Source organism: Helobdella robusta, assembly GCF_000326865.2.
Source record: "Helobdella robusta unplaced genomic scaffold HELROscaffold_18, whole genome shotgun sequence".
In the NCBI taxonomy this organism is placed as follows: Eukaryota; Metazoa; Annelida; class Clitellata; order Rhynchobdellida; family Glossiphoniidae; genus Helobdella; species Helobdella robusta.
Genome location: NW_008703981.1, coordinates 1,646,546 through 1,670,962, shown reverse-complemented (window position 1 = coordinate 1,670,962; position 24,417 = coordinate 1,646,546). Strand labels below are relative to the sequence as shown.

The window sequence follows — 24,417 nt, the reverse complement described above, 5'->3', positions numbered from 1 at the left end:
TGCTTTTCGATCTAAAAACCATATCGACTTTTTGTATCTTCTTGACGAGTGGTGCTAGCGATAGGAAAGGAGAATTTTTTTGTATAATAGGCGCTATATATGTCATCGTCATCGTCCTAATCGTCGATATCGTCTTCATCATCAGCTTCTTCTTTTTTATTCTACCTTTTTTTCTTCTTTTATCATCACCGTCTTAATCGTCATCATCTTTATCATCATCATCATCATCGTCGTCATCATCATCGTCATCATCTTTATCATCATCATCATCATCATCTTGATCAAGACCATCAAAAAATTTTTCAAGACTAACAATAGTCGATCGATTCCTCCTCAGTTGATGCTTCTGTGAATAACGTCATCATCGTCGTCATCATCATCGTCGTCATTATCATCAGCATCATCATCGTCATCATCGTCGTTGTACTTTTATTTTTTCCTTCAAAACTTCACTCACCCAATCTGAAAGAGATGAACAAAAATTTTTTTATATCGAATTGTTTAATTAATTTTTGGACGCCTCCTTTGATATTAATTATAAAATTAACAACTTTTTCAAATGATAAGAAGTTGATTAATTAATTAATCAATTAATTAGTTAATCAATCAATCAAGCAATCAAATACGGCAAAATTCTCAACCTTCACCATAAATCCAACGATAAAGAACAATAGAAAATAAAGCAAGAGGCAGTTCTCAGATTTTGAAAAAAAAAATTAAAATAACTACAAGAAGCCTAAACTCTACTCTAACTGAAATTGAGTTTTATTTCAGCAAATTATAAACAACATATACAACAAACACAAATCTACACACCATTGACACATGCGCCATACAGACACACACACATACACGTGCATGTATAATATGTATAAATATGAATATGAAAGAGAGGGAGAGAGAGAGAGAGAGAGAGAGAAAGATAAAGAAAAAGAGGAATGGAATAGATGAATAAATAAAAATGAGAGGAAGTGGGACGTTGAACAGGACGAAATGACACGTAACCCTTTTACTGACTGACTCATTCATTCATTCATTTATTCGTTCATTCATTCATTCATTCGTTCGTTCGTTCGTTCGTTCGTTCGTTCGTTCATTCATTCATTCATTCATTCATCCATCCATCCATCCATCCATTCATTCATTCATTCATTCATTCATTCATTCATTCATTCATTCATTCATTCATTCATTCATTCATTCATTCATTCATTCATTCATTCATTCAATCATTCATTCATTCATTCAGTCATTTATTCATTCATTCATTCATTTATTCAATCATTCATTCATTCGTTCATTCATTCCATTTTTGGATTAATTTTTAATTTATATAAATTTCAACGTTTTAATAGTGAACACAGACAAATATTTCCCATTAAAGATGAACTCGTTTGCATGTTGATGACAGGATCTGGGTCAGGAGTGTGAAAATCTATGACGTACACACACACACACACACATACACACACATACACACACACAAACACACACCCGTTTTTAGTGGTTTGAAGAAATAGAGAGAAAAATTAAAGAGAACGAGAAACAGTGAATAAAAAAATTTGCCTCTGTCTGTGTTTGCCTTCAGCCCAAAACACCTCAAATATATGTAACCAAAAAAGTTAAAAAATTTTCAAAGTAGCCATGTTAGGGCCTCTAAATTGAGCTTCTTGATAGCCAACCGACAAATCGCATCAGTCTGAAAGTTTTGTTGATTTAAATTAAAATTGGTGGTTCTAACTGAATAGTGTCACAGAACAAAATTCATCGGCGGTATTTGGTTTAAATTAGAGATGATTTTTTATTAATTAGAAAAAGAAAACTCCTCTTTAAAATGATAGAAGTTCATTTTAATTTCAACAATTTTTGACTTTTGCGATTGTTTATGAATTATTTATAGTAGGTACTAAAGCATCATTTAGTCTTTCTTTCTTCCTTTCTTTTTTCCTCTCTCTCTCTCTCTCTCTCTCTCTCTCTCTCTCTCTCTCTCTCTCTACCTCTTTTTATTTTTTTTATGTATTTATTAAATTTGTTTGGATTAATTTTTTTAATTAATCGCCAAATTTTACAAAGTCACATATGCAAAAATCATTTTTTTCAATCTAATTGTCTTTTTTGTGATTTTCAAATAAAAAAATTATCTTTACAGACTGAGCAAGTTTTTGAAAACCTAAAAATAAAAAAAAATTATCATGCAACACCTAAAAATCTAAATTTTTCCTTGTAAGTATATACAAATTTGTGCAGTTCAATGTATAGAATATATCCTACCTTATTAAATTTAATTTGTGGCCGTATCTGGCAAGTCATGTTCGGTTCGAAGTCCTAAATGTGATTTATGTAGTTACTTAGATTAGTTTGATGTTTCTATTACTGTTGGAATTCAAATAAACGTTCATTTAATGGAGATCTTGAACATACGAAATGACGAACACTTGACGATCGCTGGGAGCTACAACACTGGTGTTCGAAATATAGAGATCATTGAAGTTATAACATCGGTGGTGTTGGTAGTTACGAGAGTCAAGGGTTACAACACTATTTTAAAATTTTTCGTAAGTAAAAAATGTTTATTCTTACGTTTTATATTTTAAATTTTTCAAATAAAAACCGACTCTTACTTATGTATGAATTTTTTCAAACATCACCAGCGTCATCGTCCTCATCGTCATCATCGTCCTCATCATCATCATCATCTTCATCATCATCCTCATCAAACTGTTGTAATCATCAGTTGTCATCATCAGTATTGTAATCATTGTCAAAAACCATTTTTTTCTCACTTTTTACAACTACATCACAGAAAAAAAACAGAATAGCTAACTTCATCATCGTCATCATTTCAACCTTCATCATCATCATTATCATTATAATTATTATAATAATAATAATTATTATTATTATTATTATTATGACGTCATGGTTATTATCAGTGTGACGTCACTAGGCACACATGCATAGGTAGCAACCTTCGTAGCTTATCCTATCGCTACGAAGGCAGCCCCTCATTGAGTTACAATCTGTACACTGGCTTTGATCTGGATAGTTGGATGAAAGAATGAATAGATGGATGGATGGATGGATGGATAGGTAAGAAAATTGATTTCTTTATGGATAGATGAATGAATGCATAAATGGATGTGCGTATAAATTAACAACTAACTGAACAACTAAATGTTTGGGTAAAGTAATCAGTGAAATAATAAATAATAAATGATTTAATAAATAATAATTGGTTCAATAAATAATAAATCATTTATTAAATAATAAATAATTTAATAAATAGATGAATTTATAAACAGCAAAACTTAATAAAAATATGATCTTTTAGGTACCCTATATGAATAAAATAGATTGTTTCTTCATTCTATATCTGACGTACGACAAATATAATCTCACCAAAAATCTAAAATAAAACACAAAATTACCTAAAAAATTTTAAAACCCAGGACAAATTTTTTGAAATTCCTCTAGGAGGAAAATTTTTCTAACCTGGATTCAAGTTACAATCACACGTGATGCAACCGTGGTCGCCAACTTGCCTGCCGTAAGTGCATTCAATCATGGGAGGACATACTGGAATTCCACACTGAACTGCGAATGAATGTGTTACGAATAAGAAACTACAAATACAGATACAAAATAAGAGAAACTACTGCCACTGCTGCTATTGCTGCTACTACTGCTGCTACTGCTACTGCTACTAATACTGCAAAAAAGTTATTTAAAATTAATTGAGTTAACAAACATTTGTTCGAGTATGAATTACATTTTTGTATTTTTATTTTCGGTAAATTATTTTTTTAATCAATCAAATTCAACTTTGGAAACTTGTTTGCAAAGTCAAAAAGTATCTTTGAGTATAAGCAATCATTTCTTGCATTATATAAGACTAGATAAAAGTACTAAAACCCCCGTAAACAAAAACAAATCACTCCTTACATTCCCAAAACACTCCCAAATAGCACAAACCTTCCGAACAAGCTGCCACTGACAGCGTAAGAACCAGACAGACAAGGATTAGCAACTTCATCTGTGTTGGTGTTAATATTTTTAGGGTGTGGTGGAAATATATTTAAAAACAAATCAAGTTACCTAATCTGAAACGCATTAACTTATATACAAATGAAATCTCGTGCTTAAGATGGGTCTATTTTAATGGAGAGAGAGAGAGAGGGAGAGAGAGAGACAAGTGTGCAAGGTTTATATTTTAATGAAGATTTAATGTGGAAGAAACTTTGGTTTTTGTACGTCTATGTATGTCTAAGTAGGTCTATCTAGACGTGTCCAACCGTTTTTGTGAGTTAGTCTGTGTATATCAGTGTTTGTCTTTGGGTGAGTTGAAGTTGAACTTTGATATTTTGGGGTGGATACATGCTTGGATACAATCTTAAAGTTAATTGATCGTGTATCTTTGAATGGGTTGTCGTGCAGTCAGAGATGAAACAATTACATGCGTTTAATTAATTTTTCTATCTCTCTTTTTATTTCTCTCTCGTTCTCTCTCTCTCTCTCTCTCTCTCTCTTTCTCTCTCTCTCTCTCGTCCTCTCTTTCAATTGAATTGATAAAGAGTTTAAAGTATTTGAAACTGAGTGAAAACTTGAAAAACTCAATTTTTGAGAATTGTAATAGCACATTTTATCATATCCTATACATCAAAACTTGGGTAAGAAATAACTTGGTAAGAAATAATAAAAAACTAATAAATAAATAAAAAAACTTGGGTAAGAAATAAGAAATAAAAGAACCGAAAAATACGAGATTTTTTTTATTTCAAATTTATTTATAAACTCAAATCAAAATTGAAACCAAAATGAAACCAAAATGAAACATCGTCATCAAATGACGTCATTCATAATAATGATCGCAGTGACGTCACTAAGCTAAGCACACGTGCACAAGTAACATCCTTTGTCGCTTATACTATGGTTGCGAACACAACCGTTCATGGAATTGCAATCGTCACATTGGCTTTGATCTGGATGGATGAATGAATGATGGATGGATGGATGGATAAGTGGATGAAAAAATGAATAGACTGGATGGATGGTTGGATAGATAAATGTATGCGTGGATGGATGATTGGATGAATGGATGCATGGATGAATGGATGCATGATTAAATTGATGGATAAAAGGATGGATAGTTTGATTGATCGATAGGGCAACAATTCTAACCGGGATTCAAGTTACATTGGCAGGTTTGGCAGCCCTCTTGATTGAGTTGCCTGCCGAAGTCCAACCGAACATACACACACACACACATTTACATAATTAAAATTAATTTATTTTATCTAATTAATTAGCTACTCAATTAATTACTTTAATTTATAATCAGTCACACAATTGATTGGGTTTTTTCTGGAAAAATATTTATTAGGCACAGACGCATGTCTGACATCCTTCAGCGTCTACCATTCCGCTGTTGAAACATCCGCTCATTGATTCACATTTTCTACAGTGTGGTGGCTCTGAGTGAAAATGAATAAAAACCAAGGAATGAAAGAGGGAATGAATGATGAATGGATGAAATGATTGGATGAATTAATAATTGGATGGGTGGAATAGTTGAAGAAATGAATGGATGGATGTAGCAACATATGCTTTGGCTGTACTTATTTCCAAACCAAAAGAATATATCGTCAGTGATATTAATTCACAACGAATAACAACTCTAGAAAACATGTTTATAAAAAATTTAATGAGTTAGGAGTTGGTTTATTATTACACAAGAGTTAGTTCATTATTATATAGTTAATTAACTATCATCATTATTATTGTTTATTACAATTATTCATTCTTATATAGTTAATTAATTATCATTATTATTATTACAATTATTCATCCTTTCAATTCGAGGTACATGATTTTGTTGGAGGCATAGGAAAACCAACTAGCACCTCATTATTTTCAAAAAAAAATAGGTTAACGATACCGGGTTTTTTGTTGCACCCACAAATGGGACATCCACGTTCGTCAAGTCTTCTACCGTACTCGCACTTCCTCTCCGTTGGGCAATCCGGTATGACGCACAACTCATCATCCACTAAAAAAAAAGAAAAAGAAAAAAAGATGGAGAATTTTTTGATTTTATTAGATAAATATTTTTTTAATATTCATCTATATACTCAATTTTTTATATTTACCTAATATTCGATTCAAATTTAATTGAGTGAAACAAATTGATCACAAACCTTCAGCAGACTCAGCTGCCACAACCAACGCCAACATCGCTATTACAACAGCCGCAAAGAATACTTTCATTTAAAAAAAATCTTTAAATTCAGAAAACAAAATTCTTCAAATGGCAACTTATCTGATCTAAAATAAAGACGGTTAGATCGAGAAACTCGTTAATCAATGAAATTGGTCAGAAAAATTACTAATGTATAGCTTCACGATAAGAGCTTCGCTTACAAAGGCTCAACGATAGATACACATGCTAAATATTTATACTATTGACAGTTCACCATGTAGAGTATTAGATACTCAATGAGTACTTAAATTTCAAGAATTTTTCAACAATGAATTATGATGAGGTATCTTAGATCTTTAAAATATGCAAAGAAAACCCCGAATTTTAATGTCTGAGATATTTGTTTGTTAGTCAATTTTGAAAATTTAAACTTTTCAACTTAGTTTATAGATTATTTATATAAACGAACGAACGATGAACGAACGAACGAACGAACGAACGAATGAATGGTTAGATACTTTTTCAGATTGAGTACTACATGAATCTAGTATCGAACTGCCAGCTTAATTTACTACATCAGCCTCACATTCCAAAAATAACATAAACGAAGTTCGAGTTCAACAACACATAATGATATTATGATTGGGTAGATTCAAGACACTATTATATATAAATATATATTTATATTTATTTATTTATTTAATCTGCAATTAATTTAAAAAACTATAGTCTCTCGAATAAATTTTTTGAAATGTTTCCATAACTTTAGTAAAAAATTAAATTATGAAAAATTAAAATATCAATACTATCTATCGACAACCATTTTTACCTAACCAGACATCTTAACATGAAACTTGAAGTATCTCAGTTAATAATAAGCCAAATTATTTCCATCACTATAGAACCAAATTCCATGAAGAACTTTTTTATTGTAAAGGTTCCAAATGTTTGTTATTGTTTATTTGTAGTTAAGGTTAAGTTTTTATATAAAAATATTTAAAAAATAGCAGAAACGTGCATGAGGGAGTTGTTCTAAAGAAGGGATTCTCATCTCATTCATGACACCTTCATTGGGTTTTCAACGTAATCAGGCCCAAACATCGGCATGAATCCCAGTAGAGCCATGGCCACAAAGACAGTTACCAGTGTGAACAATAGAAGAAAGACTCTATCAAGAACCAAAGCTATATCTTCCCATTCTTTTTTCACTTCTTCTGCTTTTTTTTCTGAGTTGATTCTCGCTAAACTTGCAGTGACGAGTTGGAAGATGGACGTCATTTGCATTTTTTCGCTTTTTTCCGCTTCAAAGTTTGCTTTTTTAGTTGCTTTAAGACGTTTTTTTTTCTCGCTGTACTGTGTTGCAGGTTGTTGGTACGTACTAGTTGAGGCAGCTGGGTGGTCATCCAGGACTTCTATTCTGTTGTGCTCGTTAGTTCGGTGAGAGGTGTTAGGGTGAGTGAGTAAGATATCTTTGCTGTGATTTTGCATGGGAATATCGCTGTCACTCACATCAATGTTAGTTTCGAAAATTCTGTCGCTACTTTTCATAGTGTCACTATCATCTCCGGTTTCAATATTTTCCATATAACCGTCAGTGAATGAACCATTCTGAGGAGCATATTCGTCATAAATGGCGTTGGAAGCCTGTGGGCGATCATTAAACCAACGATCCGACAAAAAATCATCCACGCTACTTTCGGCGTAGTTGTTACTGTTATAATTCTTGAGATCATTTTTGACATCTTCAATGACATTCTGCTCCTTCTCATAGATATCACTATTGGACAATTCGATATTTTCATTTTTCTTTCTACCGCAGCAAGGAACGAGTTTGGATCTGGTGCAAAGAAGGAAGGCCATCCATTGTAGTGCAAATTTTTTGAGCCATCTTGGGGGAGGTATGTGAACGTCATGGTGATGGGTCATGAGAACGATGATGGTGCAGAAGAGCGAGAGGGCAGATAGGACCATCACGAATGTTATGTACAGAGCTGTGTTGTCAAACAGTTAATCGAGATGGTTAATTATTTTGCCGTAAAAATATGTTATAAAACAATTATTAACAATTTTTAAATGGTTGACATTTTCTCATTAACTAACAAATGTTGTTAAAGTTAAAATATTACATTTAGAGAACATTCAGAAAGATTAATTTTTACGAGAAATGAGAATTATGTATACGCACTAATTAGCGGGATGTATTCAGAAGTTTCGGGCATATTGTCAGAAATGAGCAGTTGGAAGACATTGAAAGAGAGGACGACAGTGATGCTGAGGGAGATCTTTTCGTCAGCATCAGCAGGGAGCAGGAAAACAAAGAGGACGATGACTGACATGAGGCAGCAGGGAATGATGAGGTTGGTCATGTAATAGACGGGCTTCCTTTTGATATGCACGATGAACTTTATGGACGAGTAAACGTCGCCGTGGTTCTCTTCACTTTGGAGTTCGTGCTGTCGTTTTTAAAAACTCTTAACTTCTAACTATTGTTTCAACTCTACTTCTAAAAAATTAAACTTGGAAATTTCGCTATTGATACAATTTAGTTAAATAAATCTGGATGATTTTAAACGGCAAACCCTGAGGCCTTGAATCTCCCAGACGCCATTTCCTTGATAAAGATCTTTTTTGAATCCTGTCGTGGTATTCATTTTGACCTGCGTGTCAGCGTAAGTCCAGCTGTCGACGTGTATGTAACATGCCTGGACATCGAATGGAAAGTAGCGTGTGTCCAGTGAGCAGAAAGTTGTTGTCTGACCGGCTGTGTAATAAGAAACTGACCCGTTCGAATAGATTGGGACCCGGTACTTCTTGTGGTCCAGAATGTCTCCGTATATCGAATCGGCGCTGATGTTGTTTGTTTGATTATTTTCTACAGTAAGGATTAAGTTTAAAAGACAGACTGATTATTTATTAAATTTTAAATTAGAAAACAAAGTTTATTTTTTGAAGTCAATCATTAGTAGGTGTTTTTTTTACAAATTTGCAGTCAGTATTTAATTAGTCTCTCATCAAGCCAGCGCATGCTTATACGTTTTTAAAAACATTAAATAAAAGTTTTAACTTACATGATGATTTTTCTCTAACTCACCTGTTCCTAATAACAAAATCAGGGTACCAGATATCTTTGACATTGACGACGATGTAAGACAAGTTGTATTCATTCATGTCCCACTGCAGATATTCATCTGTCCAAACCTAAAGTGAAATAAACGTCATTCATGCCGTTATCTGTTTCAAATGTAATGAGATCATTACTTATTCTGTAATGTATGGTAAGTTATTTCGTATGTATTAATGTGTGTGTGTGTGTGTGTGCGTGTGCGTGTGTGTGTGTGCCTGTGTATGTGCGTTTTTTGTGTGTGTGTTGTGTGATTGTAGAGGTTAAAAAACACTGTTGATAAACAAAAAAAATTAAAACGATAAATATTTATTTATTTGTAATTAAGTTTTTCCATTTGTTCTGCATAAAATTTTTTAAAATGTTCAAACGATTGAAATGGGAGTTGTTCACGGAAACGAACCATCTGAATCCACCCGAAGGCTGACATCCTCTGTCCTTTCTCCAGCTGCACAACGAGTGAAATAATAGTTATTATTATGACGTAATTACTAAGATGACGTCATAATTATGATGGAATGATAATTATAAAAAATAATTGATATTATAAAGAAAATGAACAAACAAAACGAAAACAGAAACAGATCGTTTGGAACGTTTTGAAAGAAAATTATTTTTTACAAATTTTGTTTGTTTTCATTCAAGGTACTATGCAAGTACTGCCGATGTATTATATTTCATCTGATATCAATGCCCATGTACGATGAAACTTATCATCATTTATTGATACAATTTAGCAAGAATTCAGAGAACTTAGTCATTTTAACATGAGAACGCCAACAGCATTTAAAAAAAACGCTACTAAAAATAATTACGACTCCTTATTCCCAAATACACCGCAACCACCGTTGAATAACTTGGCGCTCTTACAAAAAATACCAAACGTATCAAAAATTGTATGAACGTCAACAGTGAATATGAAACGAAACGGTCCAAAAACGGCGAAATAGTTTGAAGTTTGAGGTACCTGAACCTACTTCTGTTGCAGTGACCGGCTTCGAATACCAGCAGATCCCTACATGGCAAATCACACACAATGTATGTGATGCATTGAGTCGCACATATCCACATAAAATTTGTAAGTGAAGTGGCGGATCTAGAAGAAGCCGGAGGGAGCCAGTTCCCCAGCGCGTTGTAGAGCAGATGTTTATTAAAAGTCAGAAAATTGACCGTCTTTTGTATAAAGCCGACCGAAAAAATGTTTTCAGACACACTACCACAATTATTGGCCCACCCTGTCCGTCAAGGTTGTCTAAATCAACAACTGTGTGTGTGTGTTTGTGTGGTGTGTGTGTGTATCACTGTCTGACTGTGTGTCTGTGTGTGTGTCTCTGTGTGTGTGTGTGTGCGTGTGTGTGTGTGTGCGTGTGTGTGTGTGTGTGTGTGTGTGTGTGTGTGTGTGTGTGTGTGTGTGTTTGTTTGTGTATTGATGCATCATCATAAAAGATAGTTAAGAGAAAATTGTTATTGAGAAAAAAATTTCAAAAAATATTTCCAAAATGTCTCTAGGCTCAACATACGACATCTTGCAGATTGATGAACCAATAGTCTACATCGACTGTGATGACCGTAGTGTTGTCTTTGACTGGTCTCGCCTCTTTGTCGTAAGTTGAAAATAGACTGTCTACCAGCAGTCTCTCGACATTAGCGCAACAGGCTGTTTACAATTATCATAGAATTCTATAATTACATTATTATTATTATTGTTGTTGTTGTTGTTGTTGTTTTTGTTATTGTTGTTGTTGTTGTTGTTAATAAAAGTTAATCAACATGTTAATAATGTTTGATTCAAATATCCTTAATTTATTATCAACTTATATCATGTACTTGAGGTTTCATTGACATATCATAAATCTACATATCATTAACATATCATTAACATATTATTATTATTATTAGCGTATTATCATTAACATATTATAATTAGCTTATTATCATTAAGTATTATAAATTCAGTATCTATGGCGTGGTGGTTAGGCAGAGTTACGAAAAAAAATCACGTCTTACTCTTGAGCAGGATCAAGAAGAATATCAAAAAATTGTTATTCATGCTTGCGACTATGCTGAAAAATCCTGTTGTTGTTTGTTGTTGGTTCGTTGCGATTGTAATTATTCTCTAGATGACGTCATTTTTGTTGTTGTCGTCGTTGTTGTTGTTGCGGTTGTTGTTGTTGTTGACGACCGAAATTTAAGAATGATTATTGGTTTTTGAAATAATCTTTTGTTTCTATCCTTTTTTTAAATGGAATATTTCAATTGATTTATAAACATAAAATATTATTTATTGAGGTTCTATTCATCAAATCATATTAACACTTTGATCAGTTATATAAGTATTTATTATGATTTAGAAAATAATTTCGAGTGTGTTAATACAAAATTCACTATAAAATAGTTAATTTTTAATGAATTAAATTGAAACTTTTAGTTAAATGGGATTTTAGCAGGCATATGAACCGCATACACTCGTTCAATTTCTATTTGGTGGAATATTTAAAAGTCCAAATCAACGCTGGCTCCTATAGAAGAATATAGTATCGATTTTACTTTTAAAATGATTTCATTTATATAAGCACATACGTAATGTGTGTGTATGTGTGTGTATTTCTACGTGTATGTGTGTGTGTGTATATATGTGTGTGTAGTGTGTATGCATTTTTGCGTGTCTAATCATGTTTACTTATAAATATACAGGGGTGAGCGTATATTGTAGCTAGGAGTATTTAGTCTTAAAAGTTTCATCTACAGAAAGAAATTTAAATTGAGATCTTGTTTAATTGTCAAATGAAACAAGACAGCATCGATCAGAAAGCATGGCAGAATTAAGTAGAACTTATAATTGTATAGATTTATTGAGAATCCAAAATGTATCCCCATGTATGATGATAGTGTAGTGGTCAAGTTGCCTGACACTGGCGTTGCTCTAGCCGGATTTGAATGCCAAGAGATCCCCGTCTATTATATGTTATATGTGGGACCAGTTGTGATATCCCGGGCTCGTTTATTCACGCGTGGTTACGCACATACTGAGAAATGGAAAAATGTTATGAGAAGAATCGTGAGAAAAAGAAAGTGAATTTGTGAATTTTCATATTTTTAGTGGTCCCACACTGAAGATTTGAAATATAAACCGTACCTTTAACAGCACCGTCGTTTCATTTGTTGTCTTTCATTTTATTTTTACATCAAGTGCACTGAATCAAACAAAAGTGTAAGGCACTCACATACGCACGTACACACACGCGCGCACGCACATACATACACACACACACACACACATATATATATATATATATATATGTATATATATATATATATATATACAGTATGATGTATGTATGAATGGATGAATGAATGAAGAAACGAACAAATGAAACGAACGAACGAATGAATGAAGGAATAAACGAACGAATGAATAAATAAATGAATGATGAATGGAGAGAGATCATATTTTATTGAACGTACAAACAACACAGGGGCGGGTGAGTGACAGACAATTTTTTTCTGTTTTCTCAATAATGCACACACACACACACGCACGCACGCACACACACACACAAGTATAAGTATATAAAAAATTGGTTAGTTAAAACAAAGCGAATCTCAGGTAATATGGCATTGATGGTATTGAAGTACGGTACATATGGTATGATATATATACATACATACACACCACACATACACGTATAAACAAACACACAATCCATACAAATCTTTTTAATCATTCAAAAAACGTATTTCAGGATGTTTCGATCTACAATAATACATGCTAGTGAATACGCATTTTCTATTAAATAATTCTGAAAAAATATGAAAAAAAATTGTGAAAAAGATATTTTTCTTATAAAATTTGCCACAACAATATTTATGCGTGTAACATAGCATTTGTTCTTCTTAAATCAATGTTATTGACTGGGATTGTGCTCAGAAACCACCTCAGCATCGAGGCCGAACAACCACTACAATGACGAATACAGGTACTAATAACGAGGACTCGTTCCATCTGATATTTCGGATTTTTTTTCCTGGCGGCGATGAAGATGTTGAAAATGAGATAGAGTGACGACGATGTGGTGATGATGATGGCAAAGAAGAGAAAGATGACGACAACGATGATGATAAAGATGATGATAAAGATGATAAAGATGATGATGATGAAGTTGAAATAGAGAGATGAATGCAATGAGGGTAATGACGAAGAATTTAAAAATATTTTATCTACATTATCTTCGTCTTAATCATCATCTCCATAATCCTCATCTCGAATCAATTTCTTTTCTTTTGTATGTACATGTACAACTCATGGCGATAACCTTAAAGCTAGTTATAAAAAAAAAAGTTTCCCTACTTGTTTTAAAAATTGAAAAGTTTTTAAAAACTTTTGAAAATAAACTTTTTTACTCTCGTTTCTATTACAATTTTCTGCACCGCGATTGATGAACTCGCAATATTTTTTTATCTGTCTACTAACTCGTTTTATACAATGCCGTCGTCTATCTGGCTATAACTTGCTATGAGGCTCGCCTGAGGATGTGCTTAAAATAATTATAATGATAATTGTTTTGAGGGGATGATGAGATGAAGATGGTGATTAAGATGAAAATTATGACGATGGAGATGATGATGAAGAAGAAGATGGTGATGATGAAGATGGTGATGACGATAGAGAGGATGATGAAACGAAATTGTTTTTTAGACTCTTTAAAGTGCCTTGTTAAGCTCACGAATGAAAAAACTATTTTTTAAATTTTTACGAATGAATGAATGAACGAACGAACAAACTAATTAATGAACAAATGAATGAATGAGTGAATGAATGAATAAATGAAAGAATAAATATGAGTGAAAATACGTGAACGAATACGTAAATAAACAAATGAAACATTTTTTATGATTGTAAACCTAAACTTTCTTGTTTGGACTAAAAAAATCATTTCGAATTATGTTTGACATAAAAATTTTCGAATGTTTGCTACGTAAAAGATCCTCATTTTCTATCTCTCTCTCTTCCTCATCATCATCCTCATCATCACCTTCATCACTATCATCATCTTTTTCATTATCTTCTTCACCATCTACCTCATCATCTTTCTTAGGCACAGATACATAAATAGCAGCCCTGCTCATCAACAGAACGACTCCTGGAACAGCCTGTCATAGCGTCACAATCTCTACACTTGCTCTGATCTGCATGATGAATGATTGAAGGAGTGAGTGAATGAATGAAAGAGTGAGTAATCGAATGAATGAAAGAGTGAATAAACAAATGAATGAATGAAGAAATTGATAGACGGATGGATGAATTGATGAATGGACAGAAAGACCAAACCAACAAACGAACAAGCAAACGATTTAATGAACTATGAACGAACGAACGAACAAACGAACGAACAACCAACTTATCAAACGAACGAACAAACAAACGAACAAATGAACGAACGACTCTAACCAGGATTTATCTTGCACTGGCATGTCGGACAACCACGTTCGTCATTTCTCAACCCACCGTATAGACACATGAAATCAGCCGCGCAACGGTATATGGGACACCTCACACTAACTGACTTGACAAAAGTATTAAAAAATTCTTTATAATTATTAAATTTGATTAATAATTTTTACAACAATTTTATACATTTTGGGATTTTTAAAAAACTGTATTGATTTTACAATAATCTCGAGCTAAATTTCATCATTTTCAATAAATTACGTAAAAAAAGTTTATTGTAAAATAACCTATAGCTACACGCAATGAAGTATCTGAATTTTTTAATAAAATTTGAAAAAAGAAGAAAAATAAAAAAATTAATTGTAGCTAACGTTCGGGCTCGGCTTTCACAACCCCAAACGCCAACATCGCGACTACTGCTGCTACAGAAATAGCACTCATTTTTTTACGATGAAATTATAGAAAATGACATCTAAAAATTTTAAAACTAAAAATTATGACTCTCCACTTTAAATAACAATATTACAGATGAAGTATTTAGATGAAGCAGTCAGTGGTGATGGTACATTTTGAAACAATAGTCTCTTTAAAATTCAAGTATGGAAAATTTTTCAAAATTATTGCGTCGCAAATGTTTGACATTGTTATGCTAAAATGTGATTTATGCCTATTTTTATGCCTGTGAAGTTTTGTTGAAAGGAGTGGGTTTAATTACTACTAGTTTCAAATTTTCGTCTCAGTCTGATCATCTACGTTTCAATTTTGGTGTGTTATATTCGTTGTTATTAAGCTTTTAATGTTACATTATAATTGTAATTAAAATTTTGATTGGGCAAAAGCATATATATATATATATATATATATATATATATATATTTTACAATATTCTATAAATTCTACCGAATGTTTGGCGAAGTTCTGCGACCAACCGACGTAATCTAACAATCGAACAAGATCGCGAGCAGCGACTGCTCCATCTCTCTCGAGAATTAGAAGTTAAAAAGAAGGTAGTTCAAGACTTGTCGAATCAACTAACTGAATTGTTGAATCAATGGGATCACTGTGATGTTGATTGCATTGTCAAGAATGAACTAAACTTATGCCGGAAAGAATTTATAACGCCAAACATTCGGTAGAATTTATAGAATATTGTAAAAATTATGGTCTATTACCAACATATATATATATATATATATATATATAATAAAAAGTGTTTTTTGAGTAAATATTTTGAAAATAAAACCAGGCGAAAGATTGTTTAGAATAGGCCCGGTTTCATAATAGAAAAACATCAAAGAAATTTTTTTCTGTTTTAAATAATCAATGTTACAGAAATTACTAATTTGATTATTAATAAATTAATTAATTAATTAATTAGTCAATATCGTTCTTAAAGTTCAAGTGCTGAAAATTTTAGAAGAATTTTTTACTACAATGACATTTTATGATTCATTACGCATAGGTATTCATTTGTCTTTCTCTATTTGGTTATTCATTCATTCATTCCTTCATTCATTCATTCAATCATTTACTCACTCACTCATTCATTCAATCGTTCATTCATTCATTCATTTTTCTTTTGAACTTGGGCCCGGTTATTTCAAAATAGGACCACACCAGATATCCAGGTAGGAAGACTTCTATTGATTCAGTGTAGGGCCTTTACACGTATTTAATTTAACAAAAACACCCAGTTACTTAGCGAAGACCCTTAAATATTACAATTTTCAGCATCAACTTGACAATAATTAGTTAGAAAAGAGATATTTTCAAGATTTTAAATAATTTCTTTATAAAAACAAGTGATTTCTTCAAGTATTCTACAGATAAAACAGGTTAAATTTATCTTTTTCGTGTAGATTCCTTATAAGTGAAGGCCTTGAATGTACGCTTCACATGTCAAATTATATTTTTGCGACAATCAACCTTTATGAATATTTTTTTCAGATGCATGGTATAGGCTTGTTTTGTAGAGGCAGACAACAGGCACGTAAAGCGATTTCAAAGTTTAATAGTCGCTAGTCGCCTGGTTCTTTATTGATATTAAGACGATAAAAATACTTTTATTTATTTATTTATTCTATTATTTATTTATTTATTTATTTTTATTTACTATCAATAACTAATTTCCTCTTCAAAGTCAAAAAACTCTAAATTTGGTTTTGACTTAAAACTTTATTAACTCATCAAGTTCACAAATTCGAAGAAATATTTTTATCGATTTCTTGTACAAATTTAAATCAAAGTTGCAAATTTAATCATATTAAATTAATCACTGTTACGTAAGAAGAGCTACGTAAATTAATGTAACTGTAACCATTTGAATGAAACCTTATCACACAAGAAATCATTGTTGTTATAAAAACATCAATAATGTGATTTCGCTGCCATATTCGTTATCATCATCTTCATCATTAAATCATCCACATCATCATCATTACATCATCATTACATCAACCACATCATCATTACATCATCATTACATCAACCACATCATCATTACATCATCATCTTCATCACGTCTGATCGTTATGCACAAATGCAGAGATAGCAGCCCTCATAGCTAACTTTGTTACTCTTGTAGCATAGAGTCAAAGAATCGCAATCCATGCACTGTCCTTGATCTATTAAGTCGATGAATGAATGCATTGGTCAATTTGTGAATGAATACATTGATTGATGAATGGATGGATTGATGAGAGAATGAAAATTGGCTGAATAGATGGATGGGTTGATGATTGAATGAACGAATGATTTTTTTACCCGGATTAAGCGCGCACTCGCACGTAGGGCAGCCACTTTCGTCCATCTTGTTTCCGAATATGCATGGGATTCTGACTGGACAGACTGGCTCTCTGCACTTTTCATCTAAGAATTGTATTTTTTGAAAAGTCTTTTTAAAATTAAAATTATTAATGACTCTTTAAAAAAATAATATTTAAAATTATATTAATAAATCTAGATTTAAAAATGTTCACAGACCTTCAGCTGTTACTACCAAGGCTGCAAAAGCAACCACAACGGCCACAAATATAACTTTCATTTTGAAATAATTGTCGGAAAATTTTTTTTCGAAGAAACAGACTCGCTGAAAAAAAAACTTGCTGACGACTTATAAAGCTTTTCCAACCTGTCTTCTTAAGAGCAGCTTTTCAAAATTTGAATTGCCTCAACTATAAGTACTCAAAAAATCAAGAGTCGGATGATTTTAAATAATAGTTTAAATATCTATTAATAACAAAATCGTTTTTAAAGTGGAGCACTTCACATTTTTTAATGTTTTTTCCAATTCGCGAATAATTTTTCAGGTTGTGAAGCTATTTCACTTGCTAAAATCGTTTTTAGAGAAAATTTACAGCCACTCAACTGATGAATTTTTAAAAAGTTATAGCAAAATTAATATAAATAATTCTAATAATGGTGATAGTAGTAACAACACTAACGAACCAACAACATTAACGAACCAACAACACTAGCAAACCATCACAGCAGGAGCAAACCAGCAACACCAACATATATATTTTACGAAGCACAATGTTAATCACCTTTAAAAAAATTTTTAACAAATTTTATTAACATCTAAATAAAAGGTAGATCGATCGATGTATATTTGATTTGGACACACACTCATCATCAATATCTTCGTGAGATCAAAGTTTCATACTTTTCAAATGAATTATTCTTACATATGTCTTCAATGTCAACAGCCAGTTGAATAAAATTATGATAATAAGAACAATTATTATGATAATAATAATAATTATGATAATAATAATAGTTATAATTATAATAATAATATAAAATGACATCAAATATTTTCAGTCTTGTTTAAAATTGTTTGTTATACAACACGGCGCCTTACACTATCAACGTTGACAGGGTTGGCCATTCATCAACAACAATATCCTTTTAGTCATTGATTTAAATTTTTTTAAATACAAAATTTTAAGCAGCAGTGGTAGTAACTAAATAAGCGGCAATCTTTTCGAGTTTGAAATCCTTCCTACGTACAAGACACGTACAACACAGACGTACAACACAGACGTACAACACGCTTTCACTTTTTAATGTTTTCTTTTATAGTCGCTTTCGCATGTTACATCCCTCAGTTCTTTCGGTCCCAGTTGCGGATACAAGCCAAGCAAAACGACAGCTACAACAACGGTAACCAGTGTGAAGATGACCAAAAATAGCCGATCTATCACCATGGCGATGTTGGTCCACTGTTTCTTTATCTCTTCCGATCTCTTTTCTGAACTTATTCGCGCCAAACTTGCCGTAACCAGTTGGAAGATGGATGACATTTGCATTTTTTCATTCCTTTCCGAATCAGACAACTGACTGATTGTTGATTTGAAGAAATCGGTTTTGTTATGTTGATGAAATTTTTGGCGGAATTTTGACGAGGTGTGTTGTGCCTCGATCATATTAGTTTCGTCGCGGTCGGAAGATTTATGTTCTGAAGTTTTTTTGTTGCTGTCGTTATTGTTACTGCTAGTCATGCTAAAGCTACCGCTACATCTATTGCTGCCACTTTTAATGAAAACATTGTTGAGACTGCCTGCAATGTAATTGTTGTTAGCGTCGCAACTATAGTTCGGTTCCTGATTCACTTCGTTAGATTTTGTGCTCGAATAAAGATTTCTCTTCTCTTTGTAGTTTCTTCCACTGAATGAACCGTTTCGACCGTTGGTTGTTGGCTCAACATCCACACTTGTTTGAAATTCAAAATGGTCAACAGTCTGGTCAGTATTTATTTGGTTCAGCTCTCGTTCCACAGAGTTTGTTGCGATGGTTGAATGTGTTGGTAAGGATGCATTTTGATTATTTTCTGCTGATGATTCCTTGGAGTATGTTTCCTTCACATTTTTATCTGCTTTTTCATCACTATTATTGTTGTTGTCGTCCTCAAATTTGTTGGAATTTACTGAAATATTGATAACATAATTATTTTGGGTGTTTACATCTTTCGGAATATTGTTGTTAGAAATTCTGTTGGGCCCATATAAACCAGCTGAATAATTTTGTACTCCACAGCTGACATCAGCATTGTTTCCAGGACTGATATTGTGATGACTGCTGACTCCCAAATGGTTCTTATCAAAAATATTCTTGATGTTTTCGACATCCAATTTCGTTGCACTACCGTTCGCGACGTTGCCACTGAAAGCCGTGCACTCAACGTCAAGTTGTCGTTCGGTAAAATTCGAAATCCTTCGTAAAGCATTTCTCACCTCGAGTTCAGCCGTACATTTTTCAATGATTTCTATAGACTTTTCACTGTCAATAACCATCGATTTATTTGGAATTCCACAATCAACTTCTAATTTCTTGACGATAACTTCATTGGAATTTTCTTCAGTTTTCTTCTTTTTCCTGCAAGGAACAAGTTTAGATTTTGTACACAGAAGAAAGACAAACCATTCCAGAGCAAATTTTTGAAGCCATTTCGGCGGAGGTGTTTGGGTATCGTGATGGTGAATCATGAGGACGATGATGGTGCAGAAGAGAGACATGGATGACAAAATCATCACGAACGTTATGTACATGGCTGGTGGGGTTTATTTGGTGGTGGATGGTAGTTAGTTGGTTAATTTATTCGTGTGCTAGCGATCATTACGATAAATTTTTGATAGACTTATATAAAAAAATCGAATAAAGATTTTGCGTCCAATGGCAAGAATGTAAAAACCATCTGTGAAAAAAATCTTAGCAAATTTTTAATCATAATTTTACAAAGTTTGAAAAAAATATCCACAAACTTATCAGCGGAACGTATTCGGATGTCTCAGGCATGTTGCCGGCGACCAGCAACTGAAAAACGGAGAACGATAAGAGAACAGTGATGCTGAGAGATACCTTCTCGTCTGCACTGGCGGGCAATAGAAATACAAAAAGAACAATCACAGACATGAGACAGCACGGAATTATGAGGTTTGTTAGGTAGTAGAGGGGTTTCCTTTTTATAAAAAAGAAGAATTTTATGTTGTCGTAAACATCACCGTTGAAACTTTCGTGGCAAACTTTAAACTAATTTGGGTGGAGTTTTTTTTTCATAAAGTTTCGAATATTTCATTAAAATGAGTTAATTATTTTAAATTTATTTAAGTTGTTAAGCAATTTATATCCAAATCAAATTTTTCAAGAAAGCTTAATTTTTTTAAATTCTAAGACTCATTAGCAGAAAAATTGGCAAAAAATTTGTTTGAAAGATATAAAATTAACGCGTAAGTTATTTTTCATTGAAAATGTATTTCAAGATATTTTTAGTTAATTTCAGATTCCATTTTAAGGTGTAGCTACAAATTCTTAACACAAAGAACATAAAATTAGGATTGAAGTGAAATATATACATATAAATATATATTTAAAAAACTCTAAATCTAAAAAACTGAGACCAAAACTCAAAAACTTCCACTCACGCTGTTACCCTCGTAAATCCACTGTCCATTGTTGTTATAAAGGTTCATCTTGATACCATCCGTCGTATTGAGAGTAACCTGCGTGTTAGTGTAGGTCCAACTATCGACTTGAAAGAAACACGTCTGGTTATCGAATGGGAAGTAGAAGGTATTCAGCAAGCAGAATGTTTTCGTCTGTCCTGCTGTGTAGAAATAAACCGACCCGTCACTATATATTGGCACTCTGTACTTGTTGTTGTCGAAGATGTCTCCGTATACTGAATCAGCGCTGCATAAATTGGATTCAAAAATTTCATAAAATTCTAATTGGGTGTAGTTTTTATTTTAATTAGCTAGAACTCTAGTGCGTCATTTCGGTGAGTAAAAGTGTGAAAATATTGAAAATTTTTTACCGAAAATGTAGTTTTTCTCCACTACTTACTCACCTGTTCCTGATTATAAGGTCAGGATACCAGATATCCTTGGCATTGACGACTACGTAAGTTAAGTTGTACTGCGTCATGTTCCACACAATAAATTCATCCCTCCAGACCTTTTGCCGTTTTGGGGGAGTTTTTCAGTCGTTAATTAATTAATTAATTAAAAATAAATAAATTAACAGAAATTTTCAAACCATCTGCATCCAGCCGAAAGCTGACATGCTCTGACTCTTCTCTTGCTGATAAGAAGGTTTGTCGTAATGTTGTATGTTGTTGTAATGTTGTTGTAATCATGTGTTACATGTGTAAATATGTTGTAATCAAACCAAGCCAGTGTTGCAGTTAGACCAGACGCCATTTCACCGCCCAAAAAATGTCACGAAATACCAACAACATTATCAACACTAACGACAATCACATCATCGCGACATCACATCTAAAACGTCAACAACAACACTTACAACAATCTCAACCTACCAACAACATCACATCGAAAACAATCCCATCCTTCCAGCAACACCACATCAACAACAAAAGCATCAACTAACGATATCCAGCAGCGATATGAACCAATAGTCAACTTCAACATCTATTGGGGTTCCATTGTTTCTAACCGGTCGAACTTGGTAGTCGTAATCTTTGAATAAACTTTCTATCAGTTTTCGCTCTTGGCTATCGCAAGAAACTGTTTATTATAAATATTATTATGAATATAATTATTGTTATTAATTGTAGGTGTAGTAGTAGTAGTAGTAGTAGTAGTAGTAGTAGTAGTAGTAGTAGTAGTAGTAGTAACAGCAGTTGTAGTTGTAGTATTAGCAGTAGTATTAGCAGTAGTAGTATCAGTAGAAGTAGCAGTAGTATTAGCAGTAGTAGTAGCAGTAGAAGTAGCAGTAAAAATAGCTGCAGTAGTAGTAGCAGCAGCAGCAACTATTATTATTATTATTATTATTTCAAATGAAAAAAGTTCACAACCTTGGTTCAGCGAGAAAGACATCAGAAAAATGTAGATGGCTGTCGAGAAGTTGTTGCGTTTGTGTTGCTGCTTTTTTCTTGTCGACGTCGTCATAGTAGTAATAGTAGTAGTAGTAGTAGTAGTAGTAGTAATAATAATAATATTAGTAGTAGTAGTAGTAGTAGTAGTAGTAGTAGTTGTTGTAGTAGTAGTTGTAGTAGTAGAAGTAGTAGTAGTAGTTGTAGTAGAAATAGTAGTAGTTGTTGTAGTAGTAGTAGTAGTTGTTGTAGTAGTAGTAGTAGTAGTAGTAGTAGAAGTAGTAGTAGTAGTTGTAGTAGTAGAAGTAGTAGTAGTAGTTGTAGTAAAAATAGTAGTAGTAGTAGTAGAAGTAGTAGTAGTTGTTGTTGTTGTTGTAGTAGTAGTAGTAGTAGAAGTAGTAGTAGTTGTTGTAGTAGTAGTAGTAGTTGTTGTTGTTGTAGTAGTAGTAGTAGTAGAAGTAGTAGTGTAGAAGTAGTAGTGGTAGTAGTAGTAGTATTAGTAGTAGGTGCGGTAGTTATATCTGTTGTTGTTACTGGCCCTGGCTTTTTTTGTTGTGTTATTGACGACGGTTTAAAATTTTTTCCTCAATTTGTATATTATTATTTTTTAATTATTGTTTTATTTTTCAAATACAAAACATTTATTTAATTTATTTTAGATCAGTGGATAGTACTAAAAATCATTTCTGTAATGTTCTAAACGTTTATATTGTGCGTAATGTTGAATAGGTTTATTGTATTTTATGCAAGACATTCATGAACGTAAGAATATATGTTAATACATCTCTATATGTATTTACGTATGCATGTATAGGTATGTATCTATGTATATCTATTATAGTATTATGTATCTATGTATATGTATGTATGTCTATATGTGTCTTTATATGTATATATATATATATCTACTTATTTTTGTATATTGTTTTAAGACAGCATTTTTCGTATCTTTGAATTAAAAATTATTTTACTTTAAAAACATTTGTTTATTATTTTCTTTAAAATCTGAGCAATTTAACATGAAAAGAACTGAAATTGATGAAAATTTAAACTAACATTGCATCATCATCCTCAACATTCATTTTTGGTTTTCTTCGTTTTACTCTCTCTCTCTCTTCTTTTTTTTTCTCTCTCTCTCCTTTTTTTTTCTCTCTCTCTCTCTCTCTCTCTTTCAATCTCACTCTCTTTCTTTCTCTCTCTTTCTCTCTTTCACTCGTTCTTTCTATCTCTCTCTTTCACTCGTTCTTTCTCTTTAAGTGCATTGGATAAATGAAAGAGATGATGATATGAATAATCATGATGGATGGTACAGGTGCATACCTGGTAAGTGCACCGATGGATAAGTACGCGCGTACTTAGATGGATAAGTACGTGCGCACCGAGATGAGGATGAAAAGAGGATAGATTGATGAATACACTAACATATAATACATGATTATATATATATATACATGTGTGTGCGTGTGTGTGTGTGTGTGTGTGTGTGTGTGTGTGTGTGTGTGTGTGTACGTGTGTGAATTGCATTGAGATAGTATGGAGATGGATCATATTTTATTGACAGGAAAAACAACAGGCGTGGGTATGGGACTTGTTTATCCGCTTGCTCGATAATGGGTGTGTGTGTTTGTGTGTGTGTGTGTGTCTGTGTGCGCGTGCCTTTACGTACGCAGAGATTTATATGTGTGTGTGTACGTGTGTTTTCTTTTATTTATCATGGTAATGATTATCATAATTCTTTACGTATGGCAATGTTTATGCAAATTTCAAAACTACACTTATACGTTGGAAAATTGATACATTGACAAAATTTAAAGATG

The 24,417-nt window shown here is 32.7% G+C and overlaps 2 protein-coding genes across 2 annotated transcripts in view; both read right to left on the bottom strand.

Moving 5' to 3' along the window:
- Window positions 1–17,647, bottom strand: part of HELRODRAFT_140232 (hypothetical protein) — a gene marked incomplete at both ends in the record, with an annotated part of 28,777 nt that extends 11,130 nt beyond the window's left edge. The window contains one exon of the mRNA XM_009016368.1: window positions 17,530–17,647. Within this exon, the coding sequence (XP_009014616.1) occupies window positions 17,530–17,647 (118 nt within the window). The remainder of the gene's footprint in view (window positions 1–17,529) is intronic.
- Window positions 17,648–20,204: 2,557 nt separating this feature from the next.
- HELRODRAFT_76547 (hypothetical protein) lies at window positions 20,205–22,290 on the bottom strand (the record flags this gene model as incomplete). The annotated part of the gene is made up of 6 exons (XM_009016367.1): window positions 20,205–20,317; window positions 20,529–20,796; window positions 21,189–21,456; window positions 21,614–21,720; window positions 21,802–21,846; window positions 22,156–22,290. Coding segments are annotated over 6 exons (936 nt in total), but the record flags the coding sequence as incomplete, so codon positions are not given.
- Between the last annotated feature and the right edge of the window lie 2,127 nt (window positions 22,291–24,417).